Here is a 14468-nt window from a genome sequence, read left to right on the forward strand (position 1 = left end):
AATTACCTGATTCGATGATTCTTGACGATCAGCCCATCAACCATTGTGTACACTTAATATTTAAAAATAAATCAATAAAAGAATAGACATTTGATTGAAATAAATCTCAGTGACCCTGTCCTGGGAGTGTCTAATAGGGACAGTGTAGAGGGAGTTTTACTCTGCATCTAACCCCAGGCTGTACCGGTCCTGGGAGTGTTTGATGGGGACAGTGTAGATAGAACTTCACTCTGTATCTAACTGCTCCCCCACTTTAACACCTCCAGCTGTAGCTTGTGCATTAACAGCATGTAACATAACTTGACCCAACATTTTGATTACCATCAGTCACTTACGTGAACGCAAATGCGATCAGGGCCCCACTCACTACAATAAAATCCAGAATGTTCCAAATGTCCCGGAAGTACGAGCCTTCATGGAATATCAAACCAATATCTATCATCTAGAGAGAGGATTACAGCGAAATGAGCAATCAGGAGTAGATTCACATATCAGCTCTGTAATTTTTTAATTCTTCCAATACAGTCAGAACTTGCATTTAAACAGCAACTTTAAATGGTGGTAAAACACACGGAGGAACCTTCCCAGGAGTGTCATGGTACAACATTTAATAGCAAGCCATTTAGGCTGAGCAAGAAGGTAGATTTTGGGGAATACTTTGCAGAGAGAGGTGGCGAGGACGAGAGAATGAATCTGGAGCTCAGAGCCTGAACAGCTACAGCTGTGGCTACCAATGATGGAGCAATGGAAAACAGGATTGTACAAGACTCTAATCCTCATCGAGTACCAGACATTATGGTGAGGCATGGAGTCTTTTTCTTCTTCGGTAATCACTTATGAGTATGATTGTCTGACTATAAAACTGTGTTCATGGGTTCTCTATGGGTCCTTGCCTGGCCGATGAGCCCAATCCGAGAGCCACATTTCCTTATTTAAAAAAAATATTTTTATTAACGCATTTTGTATATACATTGAACACAGCCAAAGCCAGAATGAGAACAAACAGAAAACCTCATAAAATAAATAAATAACACCCAATCGCCCCACCCTCCCTGCCGTTCCTTCCGCCCATCCTGCCCCCTCCATTTTAACCCCTTTATCCCCCCTCCCCTACACCCCCTCTGCTGACATCTTAACTGTCCTTGAAGAAGCTGATAAACGGTTTCCACCCCCAGGCAAACCCATCCACTGATCCTCTTAAGGTAAACTTAACTTTTTCCAGCCGCAGGAACTCCGCCAGGTCGGTCACCCACACCGCTGGTTTCGGCGGCTCCGTGTCTCTCCATTCCAACAAAATCCGTCTCTGGGCTACCAGGGAGGAAACGGCCAAGACGTCGGCCTCTCTCGCCCCCTGGACTCCTGGGTCTTCCGTCACTCTGAATATTGCTACTTCTGGACTTGGGGCCAGCTTCAACTTTAGCACCTCGGAGATTATGTCCACAAACCCCTGCCAGAACCCCCTCAGCTTTAGACATGCCCAAAACATGTGAACATGATTCGCAGGCCTCCCTGCACGCCGTCTGCACCTGTCCTCCATCCCCTCAAAGAACTGCTCATCCTGGCTACCATCATATGCGCCCGATACACGACCTTGAAGTGAACAAGGCTAAGCCTAGCATATGAGGAAGATGCGTTCACCGTCCTCAAAGCCTCCTCTCACACTCCAGCCTCCATTTCCCCCCCCCCCCCCCCTCCCAACTCCTCCTCCCACTTGCTTTTAATTTCTCTTATTCAGTCGATTTCGGCGGGAGAACAGCTGGTGAGTCAGTTTCAGCGGGAGCAGTGCGGAAGTGGCTGCTGGGAGGTAAGTCTGTCCTTTAAAAGCACTTGTCTTTGCAGGGGCAGGCCAGTCGTTTTCGGCGGGAGAACAGCTGGTGAGTCAGTTTCAGCGGGAGCAGTGCGGAAGTGGCTGCTGGGAGGTAAGTCTGTCCTTTAAAAGCACTTGTCTTTGCAGGGGCAGGCCAGTCGATTTCGGCGGGAGAACAGCTGGTGAGTCAGTTTCAGCGGGAGCAGTGCGAAAGTGGCTGCTGGGAGGTAAGTCTGTCCTTTAAAAGCACTTGTCTTTGCAGGGGCAGGCCAGTCGATTTCGGCGGGAGAACAGCTGGTGAGTCAGTTTCAGCGGGAGCAGTGCGGAAGTGGCTGCTGGGAGGTAAGTCTGCCCTTTAAAAGCACTTGTCTTTGCAGGGGCAGGCCAGTCGATTTCGGCGGGAGAACAGCTGGTGAGTCAGTTTCAGCGGGAGCAGTGCGGATGCGGCTGATGGGAGGTAAGTCTGTCCTTTAAAAGCACTTGTCTTTGCAGGGGCAGGCCAGTCGATTTCGGCGGGGGAACAGCTGGTGAGTCAGTTTCAGCGGGAGCAGTGCGGAAGTGGCTGCTGGGAGGTAAGTCTGTCCTTTAAAAGCACTTGTCTTTGCAGGGGCAGGCCAGTCGATTTCGGCGGGAGAACAGCTGGTGAGTCAGTTTCAGCGGGAGCAGTGCGGAAGTGGCTGCTGGGAGGTAAGTCTGTCCTTTAAAAGCACTTGTCTTTGCAGGGGCAGGCCAGTCGATTTCGGCGGGAGAACAGCTGGTGAGTCAGTTTCAGCGGGAGCAGTGCGGAAGTGGCTGCTGGGAGGTAAGTCTGTCCTTTAAAAGCACTTGTCTTTGCAGGGGCAGGCCAGTCGATTTCGGCGGGAGTGGAGCTGGCTGGTTAGTCAATTTCAGCAGGAGCTGAGAATTTTTTTTTTTTTTTAAATTAGTGTTTTAGGCGGGAACAGGAAGTCGACCCGCGGACGTCTGGGAAGACCCTCACCAATAAATTCTGGTGGAGAGGAAACCCGAGACACTACACGTGTAGTGTCTCCCACCCGCCCTCCTCCTCTAACCTAATAATAAAACCCATTGGTCTGAGTAAGTACCATATTTTATTATATTATTATTATTTTTTATAAAAAATTTAATTTAGTTGTTAGCCAGATCTTGGTAGAAAGTTAGAGGAATGGCAGGGAAGGGAGTGCAATGTTCCTCCTGCAGGATGTTTGAGGTGAGGGATGCAGTTAGTGTCCCTGCTGATTTTACCTGCAGGAAGTGCTGCCATCTCCAGCTCCTCCAAGACGGAGTTAGGGAACTGGAGCTGGAGTTGGAAGAACTTCGGATCATTCGGGAGGCAGAAGGGGTCATAGATAGCAGCTTCAGGGAATTAGTTACACCAAAGATTGGAGATAGGTGGGTAACTGTAAGAGGGACTGGGAAAAAGCAGTCAGTGCAGGGATCCCCTGCGGTCGTTCCCCTGAGAAACAAGTATACCGCTTTGGATACTTGTGGGGGGGACGACTTACCAGGGGTAAGCCATGGGGTACGGGCCTCTGGCACGGAGTCTGTCCCTGTTGCTCAGAAGGGAAGGGGGGAGAGGAGCAGAGCATTAGTAATTGGGGACTCTATAGTCAGGGGCACAGATAGGAGATTTTATGGGAGCGTGAGAGACTCACGTTTGGTATGTTGCCTCCCAGGTGCAAGGGTACGTGATGTCTCGGATCGTGTTTTCCGGGTCCTTAGGGGGGAGGGGGAGCAGCCCCAAGTCGTGGTCCACATTGGCATTAACAACATAGGTAGGAAAGGGGACAAGGATGTCAGGCAGGCTTTCAGGGAGCTAGGATGGAAGCTCAGAACTAGAACAAACAGAGTTGTTATCTCTGGGTTGTTGCCCGTGCCACGTGATAGTGAGATGAGGAATAGGGAGAGAGAGCATTTAAACACGTGGCTACAGGGATGGTGCAGGCGGGAGGGATTCAGATTTCTGGATAACTGGGGCTCTTTCTGGGGAAGGTGGGACCTCTACAGACAGGAAGGTCTATATCTGAACCTGAGGGGCACAAATATCCTGGGGGGGAGATTTGTTAGTGTTCTTTGGGGGGGTTTAAACTAATGCAGCAGGGGCATGGGAACCTGGATTGTAGTTTTAGGGTAAGGGAGAATGAGAGTATAGAGGTCAGGAGCACAGATTTGACGTCGCAGGAGGGGGCCAGTGTTCGGGTAGGTGGTTTGAAGTGTGTCTACTTCAATGCCAGGAGTATACGAAACAAGGTAGGGGAACTGGCAGCATGGGTTGGTACCTGGGACTTCGATGTTGTGGCCATTTCGGAGACATGGATAGAGCAGGGACAGGAATGGATGTTGCAGGTTCCGGGGTTTAGGTGTTTTAGTAAGCTCAGAGAAGGAGGCAAAAGAGGGGGAGGTGTGGCGCTGCTAGTCAAGAGCAGTATTACGGTGGCGGAGAGGATGCTAGATGGGGACTCTTCTTCCGAGGTAGTATGGGCTGAAGTTAGAAACAGGAAAGGAGAGGTCACCCTGTTGGGAGTTTTTTATAGGCCTCCTAATAGTTCTAGGGATGTAGAGGAAAGGATGGTGAAGATGATTCTGGATAAGAGCGAAAGTAACAGGGTAGTTATTATGGGAGACTTTAACTTTCCAAATATTGACTGGAAAAGATATAGTTCGAGTACAATAGATGGGTCGTTTTTTGTACAGTGTGTGCAGGAGGGTTTCCTGAAACAATATGTTGACAGGCCAACAAGAGGCGAGGCCACGTTGGATTTGGTTTTGGGTAATGAACCAGGCCAGGTGTTGGATTTGGAGGTAGGAGAGCACTTTGGGGACAGTGACCACAATTCGGTGACGTTTACGTTAATGATGGAAAGGGATAAGTATACACCGCAGGGCAAGAGTTATAGCTGGGGGAAGGGAAATTATGATGCCATTAGACGTGACTTGGGCGGGGATAAGGTGGAGAAGTAGGCTGCAAGTGTTGGGCACACTGGATAAGTGGGGCTTGTTCAAGGATCAGCTACTGCGTGTTCTTGATAAGTATACACCGGTCAGGCAGGGAGGAAGGCGTCGAGCGAGGGAACCGTGGTTTACCAAGGAAGTGGAATCTCTTGTTAAGAGGAAGAAGGAGGCCTATGTGAAGATGAGGTGTGAAGTTTCGGTTGGGGCGATGGATAGTTACAAGGTAGCGAGGAAGGATCTAAAGAGAGAGCTAAGACGAGCAAGGAGGGGACATGAGAAGTATTTGGCAGGAAGGATCAAGGAAAACCCAAAAGCTTTCTATAGGTATGTCAGGAATAAGCGAATGACTAGGGAAAGAGTAGGACCAGTCAAGGACAGGGATGGGAAATTGTGTGTGGAGTCTGAAGAGATAGGCGAGATACTAAATGAATATTTTTCGTCAGTATTCACTCAGGAAAAATATAATGTTGTGGAGGAGAATGCTGAGCCCCAGGCTAATAGAATAGATGGCATTGAGGTACGTAGGGAAGAGGTGTTGGCAATTCTGGACAGGCTGAAAATAGATAAGTCCCCGGGTCCTGACGGGATTTATCCTAGGATTCTCTGGGAGGCCAGGGAAGAGATTGCTGGACCTTTGGCTTTGATTTTTATGTCATCATTGGCTACAGAATAGTGCCAGAGGACTGGAGGACAGCAAATGTGGTCCCTTTGTTCAAAAAGAGGAGCAGAGACAACCCCGGCAACTATAGACCGGTGAGCCTCACGTCTCTAGTGGGTAAAGTCTTGGAAGGGATTATAAGAGACAAGATTTATAATCATCTAGATAGGAATAATATGATCAGGGATAGTCAGCATGGCTTTGTGAAGGGTAGGTCATGCCTCACAAACCTTATTGAGTTCTTTGAGAAGGTGACTGAACAGGTAGATGAGGGTAGAGCAGTTGATGTGGTGTATATGGATTTCAGCAAAGCGTTTGATAAGGTTCCCCACGGTAGGCTATTGCAGAAAATACGGAGGCTGGGGATTGAGGGTGATTTAGAGATGTGGATAAGAAATTGGCTAGCTGAAAGAAGACAGAGGGTGGTTGTTGATGGGAAATGTTCAGAATGGAGTAGTCACAAGTGGAGTACCACAAGGATCTGTTCTGGGGCCGTTGCTGTTTGTCATTTTTATCAATGACCTAGCAGAAGGTGCAGAAGGGTGGGTGAGTAAATTTGCAGACGATACTAAAGTCGGTGGTGTTGTCGATAGTGTGGAAGGATGTAGCAGGTTACAGAGGGATATAGATAAGCTGCAGAGCTGGGCTGAGAGGTGGCAAATGGAGTTTAATGTAGAGAAGTGTGAGGTGATTCACTTTGGAAGGAATAGCAGGAATGCGGAATATTTGGCTAATGGTAAAGTTCTTGAAAGTGTGGATGAGCAGAGGTCTCTAGGTGTCCATGTACATAGATCCCTGAAAGTTGCCACCCAGGTTGATAGGGTTGTGAAGAAGGCATATGAAGTGTTGGCCTTTATTGTTAGAGGGATTGAGTTCCGGAGTCGGGAGGTCATGTTGCAGCTGTACAGAACTCTGGTACGGCCGCATTTGGAGTATTGCGTACAGTTCTGTCACCGCATTACAGGAAGGACGTGGAGGCTTTGGAGCAGGTGCAGAGGAGATTTACCAGGATGTTGCCTGGTATGGAGGGAAAATCTTATGAGGAAAGGCTGATGGACTTGAGGATGTTTTCGTTGGAGAGAAGAAGGTTATGAGGAGACTTAATAGAGGCATACAAAATGATCAGGGGGTTGGATAGGGTGGACAGTGAGAGCCTTCTCCCGCGGATGGAAATGGCTGGCACGAGGGGACATAACTTTAAACTGAGGGGTAATAGATATAGGACAGAGGTCAGAGGTAGGTTCTTTATGCAAAGAGTAGTGAGGCTGTGGAATGCCCTACCTGCTACAGTAGTGAACTCGCCAACATTGAGGGCATTTAAAAGTTTATTGGATAAACATATGGATGATAACGGCATAGTGTAGGTTAGATGGCTTTTGTTTCGGTGCAACATCGTGGGCCGAAGGGCCTGTACTGCGCTGTATTGTTCTATGTTCTATGTTCTATGTTATCAGGGCACCCTCCCAGTCCATTAACTCATTGTATATCTCAGATACCTGACCCTCACCTACTTCTACTTTCGACACTATCTTGTCCTGCAGCCCTGGGGTGGCAGTTCAGGAAAGGACGACACCTGCTTCTTCATATAATCCCGTACCTCTAAGTACCGGAATCTGTTTCCGCTGGGCAGCTCATACTCCTCCTCCAATTCCTCTAAGCTCGAATAGCTGCTCCCCACAAATAGGTCCCCAAACTGCTCTAACAACACCCACCGCCACCCTCGAAACCCCGCGTCAAAGCCCTCCGCTGCAAATTTATGATTCCCGCAGATCGGTGCACACACCGAGGCACCCTCCTACCTCAGATGCTACTGTCACTGTCCCCACACCCTCAGGGCCACCACCGCCATGGGGCATGTGGAGTACTTGGCCGGGGAGAATGGCAGAGGCACTGTCAATGCACCCAAGCCTGTGCCCTTAGAAGAAGCTGTCTCTATCCGCTCTCATGCTGACCCTTCCCCCACAACCCACTTTCTGACAATGGCTATATTTGCTGCCCAGTAGTAGTTCATTATATTTGGCAAAGCCCGCCCGCCCCCTCTCCAGCTGAACCTTCTTTACCTGTTAAGATTGCCCCGCCCACACAACCCCCAAAGTCAGAGCATTCATTTTCTTGAAGAAAGACTTTGGAATAAAGATCAGGAGGTTCTAGAAAACAACTAAGAGACTCGGGAGTACTGTCATTTTCACTGTCTGCACCCATCCCGCCACGACAGCGGGAGCACTTCCCAGCTCTTGAAGATCCCCCATATCTGTGGGCAGTACGGTAGCACTGTGGCTTGACAGCGCCAGGGTCCCAGGTTCGATTCTCCGCTGGGTCACTGTCTCTGCGGAGTCTGCACATTCTCCCCGTGTCTGTGTGGGTTTCCTCCGGGTGCTCCGGTTTCCTCCCACAGTCCAAAGACGTGCAGGATAGGTGGATTGGCCATTCTAAATTGCCCTTAGTAACCAAAAAGGCCAGGATGGGTCATTGGGTTACGGGGATACGGGGGAAGTGAGGGCATAAGTGGGTCAGTGCAGACTCGATGGGCCGAATGGACTGTATGTTCTGCACTGTATGTTCTATGCTCATATCTGTCCCACCAAACATGCCAAATTCAATTTTTTGTTTTTTCCCGTTCCCGTGCCACCTGGATGTCCAGATACCTAAAGCTTGTCCCACCACCTTTAAATGGCAGCTCGCCCAACCACCTCTCCTGTCCCCTTGCCTGGATCGGGAAGACCTCACTCTTTCCCATATTTAACTTATATCCAGAAAACCGGCCAATTTCCTCCAAAATATTCATAATACCCCCAATGCCTCCTCGTGAATCTGATATGTAAAGTAACAGATCGTCCGCATATAGCGAGACCTTATGTTCCACCCCTGCCCCCCGCACTATCCCTCCCCGACTCCTCGACACTATGAACGCCATTACCAGTGGTTCTATCGCCAAGGCAAAAAGCAACGGGGAGAGTGGGTACCCCTACCTTGTATCTGGTGTAGTCCGAAGGACCCCAAACTCACCCGATTCGTCCTTACACTCGTTACCAGCGCCCTGTACAGCAACTGGACCAAATCCATAAATCCCTGCCCGAACCCAAACCATCCCTTCACTTCCCCCAAATACTCCCATTACGCCCGGTCGAACACCTTCTCCTCATCCATAGCGACCATCACCTCATCCTCCTGTTTCTCCGGGGGAAACATTATCACGATTAACAACTGCCTAACATTAACCAACAGATGTCTCCCCTTTACGAACCCCGTCTGGTCTTCCCCTATCACCCCTGGCACTCAGTCCTCAATCTGCAAGGCCAAGATCTTTGCCAACAAATTGGCATCCACATTCAGCAGTGATATCGGGCGGTGGGACCCACACTGCTCTGGGTCTTTATCCTTCTTCAAAATTAAGGATATTGAAGCTCTGATAACATAGGGGGAAGATCCCCTGTCCCTCGCCCCTTACTAGCAGGGGCCCCAGATCCCCAGAAAACTTCTTGTAGAATTCCACCGGGAACTCATCCGGGCCCAGGGCCTTCTCTACCTGCATCGCCCCCATACCCCCCATTATCTCCACCAATCCAATGGGGGCCCCCAGAACCGCTACCACGTCCTCCTCTACCTTGGAGAACTCCATCCCGTCTAGGAATCGTCACATTCCCACCACTTCCGGCCGGGGGCTCCGATGCATAGAGCCTCTTATAAAATTCCCCAAAGGCTCCATTCACCCTCATCGGGTTCAGCACCACTCTTCCCCTCCCATCTTTCACCTTTCCGATCTACCTCGCCGCATCCTGCTTCCTGAGTTGGTGGGCCAACATGCTGATCGCCTTCTCCCCAGGCTCATGTACTGCTCCCCTGGCCCCCCGCCGCTGCCCCACTGCCTTCCCCGTTGACACGATAGTATGGTAGCATAGTGGTTGGCACAGTTGCTTCACAGCTCCAGGGTCCCAGGTTCGATTCCTGGCTTGGATCACTGTCTGTGCGGAGTCTGCACGTTCTTCCCATGTCTTCGTGGGTTTTCTCCGGGTGCTCTGGTTTCCCACAGTCCAAAGATGTGTAGGTTAAGTGGATTGGCCATGATAGATTACCCTTAGTGTCCAAAAGAAAGGTTAGGTGGGGTTACTGGGTTATGGGGATAGGGTGGAGCTGTGGGCTTAAGTGGGGTGCTCTTACCAAGGGCCGATGCAGACCCGATGGTCCGAATCGCCTCCTTCTGCATTGTAAATTCTATGATTCTATGATGACACCAACCCGAACTCCATCTGGGGCGTCTGCCGCTCCATCAACAACCCTGCCTCCGGGGCCTCCAAATACCTCCTGTCAACCTGCAGAATCTCCCCCAACAACCTAGCCATCTCTGGACTTCCGGTGGCGGCTGTGAAGGAGTAAGTCGCACATTTGGCAGCTCCCGCTCTAGTCGGACTTTTGGACCTTTCACCCGGACTTTTTTCCGGTTTTAAACGGTGAATTCGAGGGCTGAGGCAATTGGGCACCGTTTCCACTTTTCGGTGCATGGAGAAAAGAACCAGAAGTGCACGAAAAGGCAGAAATAGGAAGATTGGCAAGAGCTGTGCTGAAGCTGCAGCAGGAGACAGCATGGCCGAGGACCGGACCCCTGGGGTGTTGGCGCAGCGATCAACGGAACAGTTGATGCAGGTCACCCAGGACGGCTTTGCCAAGCAGAAACCGGACTATCTGGACCCGATTTGCACATTCTCCCCGTGTTTGCATGGGTTTCGCCCCCACAACCCAAAGATGTGCAGGCTAGGTGGATTGGCCACGCTAAATTGCCCCTTAATTGGAAAAAATGAAGATAGGGTGGATGTAGGGAAGTTGTTTCCATTAGCAGGGGAGACTAGGACCCGGGGGCACAGCCTTAGAATAAAAGGGAGTCACTTTAGAACAGAGATGAGGAGAAATTTCTTCAGCCAGAGAGTGGTGGGTCTGTGGAATTCATTGCCACAGAGGGCGGTGGAGGCCGGGACGTTGAGTGTCTTTAAGACAGAAGTTGATAAATTCTTGATTTCTCGAGGAATTAAGGGCTATGGAGAGAGAGCGGGTAAATGGAGTTGAAATCAGCCATGATTGAATGGCGGAGTGGACTCGATGGGCCGAATAGTCTTACTTCCGCTCCTATGTCTTATGGTCTTATGGTCTTATGATTAAAGAGTCGATTGATCGGCTGGAGCACAGATTGGACGCCCAGAAGGTTGAGAAGGCACTGGCTGAGCAGGAGGAGCATCAAACAGCAGTGGAGCTAGAGGTGGGAATGCTGCGGGACCAGCAGAAAAGGCTTCTGGAGAAGGTGGAGGACCTAGAGAATAGATCACGCCGGCAGAACTTAAGAATTGTTGGGCTCCCGGAGGGGTCTGAGGGAGCTCATGCTGGGCCATACATAGCGGGTATGTTCGAAAAGCTGCTGGGGGAGGGGACATTCTCCCGACCCTTGGAGGTGGACAGGGCATGCAGAGCACTTGCGAGGAAGCCGCGAACGGGGGACCCTCCGAGGGCAATGGTGGTGAGATTCCACAGGTTCCTGGACAAGGAATGTATTCGTCAGTGGGCCAAGCGAATGCGGAGCTGTAAGTGGGACAACAGTATCCTGCGGGTGTACCAGGACCTGAGTGTGGAGGTGGCTAGGAAAAGGGCAGGCTTCAACCAATTTAAGTCAATCTTCTTCAAGAAAAGGTGAAGTTTGGACTGCCGTATCCGGCTTGTCTTTGGGTCACATATGAGGACAGGCATTATTATTTTGAGTCGCCCGAAGATGCGCTGGACTTCGCAAAAAGAGAAGGACTGGTGGGGGCCTGAGAACTCTCGAACTGGGATGCAACTTGTTGGCTTAGATTGGGCCTTTTTTTTTCTTTTTCCTCTTATTTTTTCTCTTCTGTTTTTGAGTTCTGTTTAAGAAGGGGGGGGGGGGGAAGTTTTTTTCCGTTTTCGGGTTTTCTTTTTGGTGGATGTTGGCAATGTCTTTTTCGTTGATGTGCACTTTTGTGGGATGGAAACGTGCTTGTTTGGGTTTCGGTGGGTGTTTTTTTCTTTTCAGCTGGGTGATTGTGTGGGGATTGTTAGATGAGGGAATTTGTTTGTATGAGCGGGCATAAGGGGAGTGAGGGGCTTTTTGGCGCAGAGGGCAGGGGCTACCAAGCTAGCTGGGTGAGCTAGCTCATGGAAGCGCAGTGGGGGGTGTGCATATGTTTAGTTTATTGTATGGGTTAGGTTTCAGAGTAGTGTTGCTAGGGGGGGGAGGGAGGTAGTGTTTCTGCTGATGAGGGTGGGACTTCGGTGGAGGGACAGAGAGGAGGTCGGTGGCGGGGGCCGCCGGGGGGGCGGGCCGGAGGAGGCGCGACATATGGGCTGGAGGCAGTCCCAAGAAAGGGGATGGCTGATCGGCGGAGGTGGGGGACACTTTGTCCACTAACTAGGCTGATCACCTGGAATGTTCGAGGGTTAAATGGGCCGGTTAAGAGGGCACGTGTGTTCGCGCACCTGAGGGGACTGAAGGTAGACGTGGTAATGCTGCAGGAGACGCTCCTTAGAGTAGTGGACCAGGTTAGATTGAGGAAAGGCTGGGTCAGTCAGGTTTACCACTCGGGGCTGGATACAAAGACTAGAGGAGTTGCGATCTTGATTAATAAGCGGGTGATATTTAAGGTGGGTAGAATAGTTTCGGATGTGGGGGGTCGATATATTATGGTTAGTGGTAAGCTGGAGGGAATAAATGTATTATGAATGGTTAATGTATATGCGCCAAATTGGGATGACGTGGAATTTATAAAGAGGATGTTGGGGAAGATACCGGACCTGGACTCGCACAAACTGATCATGGGAGGGGACTTTAATACAGTTATTGATCCCGGCCTGGATCGGCCATGCTCGAAAACAGGCAGGGTGCCAGCAATGGCAAAGGAACTGAAAGGGTTCATGGAGCAGATGGGGGGGTGGATCCATAGAGATTTAGGCAGCCGAGGGTGAAGGAGTTTTCCTTCTACTCCCACGTGCATAAGGTATACACTCGGATCGATTTTTTTGTTTTGAGTAGGGCCTTGCTGGCAGGGGTGGTGGACACGGGGTACTCGGCGATTACAATCTCGGACCTTGTTCCACACTGGGTTGACCTGCAGGTTAGTACAGATAGCAATCAGCGCCCGCAATGGAGGTTAGATATAGGGCTATTGGCGGACGAAGCGGTGTGCGAGAGGCTGAGGAAATGCATACAAAATTACCTGCAGGTAAATGATACGGGGGAGGTCTCAGCAGCGGTGGTCTGGGAAGCGCTGAAGGCAGTGGTGAGAGGAGAGCTGATCTCGATCCGGGCTCACAGGGACAGGACGGATAGGGCAGAGACGGACCAACTGGCGAAAGAGATTCTGCAAGTCGACAGGAGGTACGCGGAGACTCCAGAGATAGGGCTATTAAGGGAATGGCAGAGGCTACAGGCGGAGTTCGGCTTTGTTAACCAAAGGGAGGGCAGTGGAACAGCTCAGAAAGGCGAGGGGGGCGATATACGAGCATGGTGAGAAGGCCAGCAGGATGCTTGCACAGCAGCTCAGAAAGAGGGAGGCAGCTAGACGAATAGGGAAAGTTATTGACGGGGGAGGAGCCAGCAGGCTGGGATTTACTGTGTTAACTGTAATACAGTGGCAGTACCGTAATACACGTAGTGTGTGACCAGTGGTGTTTACCACAGAGGGCTTGAAGGCCATGCAGTCGGGTAAGGCCCCGGGGCCGGACAGGTACCCAGCGGAGTTCTATAAAAAGTTCTCCGGGATATTGGGACCGGTGCTGATGAAGGTGTTTAATGAGGCAAGGGAAAGTGGGGTTCTTCCCCAGAGGATGTCACAGGCCACGATTTCGCTCCGTCTTATCCCTTGTGCCCGTATCAATATAAACTTCCCCCTGACTACTGTGCCTTAAGCGCCTCCCATAGTGTGGCGGCTGAAATCTCCCACGTGTCATTCAGCTCCACGTACCCCCGAATGACTGCCCTCACCCGCTCACACATCTCATATGTTAACAGCCCCACATCTAACATCCACAGCGGGCACTGTGCCCCCCCCAGTTTACTTGCAAATCCACCCAGTGTGGCGCATGGTCTGAGACCACGATCGCCGAATACCCCAAATCAACCACCCCCGCCAGCAGAGTCTTATCCATCACAAAGTAATTGATCCGCGAGTACACCCTGTGCACATGGTAGAAGTACGAAAATTATTTCGCCCTTGGCCTCCCAAACCTCCACGGGTCAACCCCCCAATGCGCTCCATCAACTCCTTCAGCTCCTTCGCCACCGCCGACACCCTCTCCGACTGTGGACTAGACCAGTCCAACCCTGGCTCAACGATTGTATTAAAATCCACCCCTTTAATCAACTGGTGCGAGTCTCGATCCGGGATCTTCCCCAACACCCGCCTCTTAAATTCAACATCATCCCAATTTGGGGCATAAATGTTCACCAGGTCCACTGGCATCCCCTCCAATTTCCCGCTCAACATCACAAACCTTCCCCCCAGATCCACCACTATATTTCCCACCTCGAATGCGACCCGTTTATTTATCAGCACTGCCACTCCCCGCGTCTACAAATCCAATCCTGAATGGAAGACTTACCCTACCCACTCTTTCCTCAGTCTATTCTGGTTCCCGATCTTCAAATGCATTTCTTGCAACAAGACCATGTCCGCCTTCAAACTCCTCAAGTGTGCAAACACGTGCGACCATTTGACTGGCCCATTCAGACCTCTCACATTCCATGTGACCAGCCTGGTCCGGGGTGGGTGGGTGGGAGGTGGGGGGGGTGGCACGCTTCTTGGGCCAGCCCCTGGTCCATGTCACGTGACCCTCCAGGTCCACCCTCGGATGTCCACTGTCACCATTCCCCTCCTCGCAGCACCACAACAGTCTCATCCTTGCCAGCAGCCCCCCCCCAAAACAAAACAACAATCGCATCCCTCTCTAACACTCTAACCAGCTGCTCACCCCCCACCGCGCTTCCATTGACTAGTCCACCCAGCTAGCCTGGCAGCCCTCGCCCATGGTATCAAACATCCTGCCCCTCACTGA

General features: G+C 50.9%; 1 protein-coding gene across 1 annotated transcript in view; it reads right to left on the reverse strand.

Moving 5' to 3' along the window:
- The window catches only part of LOC140426708 (probable voltage-dependent R-type calcium channel subunit alpha-1E), a 1526345-nt gene that overhangs the window by 255630 nt on the left and 1256247 nt on the right, over positions 1–14468 (reverse strand). The window contains exon 26 of the mRNA XM_072511794.1: positions 336–442. Coding sequence (XP_072367895.1) covers positions 336–442 — 107 coding nt within the window. The remainder of the gene's footprint in view (positions 1–335; positions 443–14468) is intronic.

The sequence above is a fragment of the Scyliorhinus torazame genome, chromosome 7, assembly GCF_047496885.1.
Source record: "Scyliorhinus torazame isolate Kashiwa2021f chromosome 7, sScyTor2.1, whole genome shotgun sequence".
NCBI classification, from domain to species: Eukaryota; Metazoa; Chordata; class Chondrichthyes; order Carcharhiniformes; family Scyliorhinidae; genus Scyliorhinus; species Scyliorhinus torazame.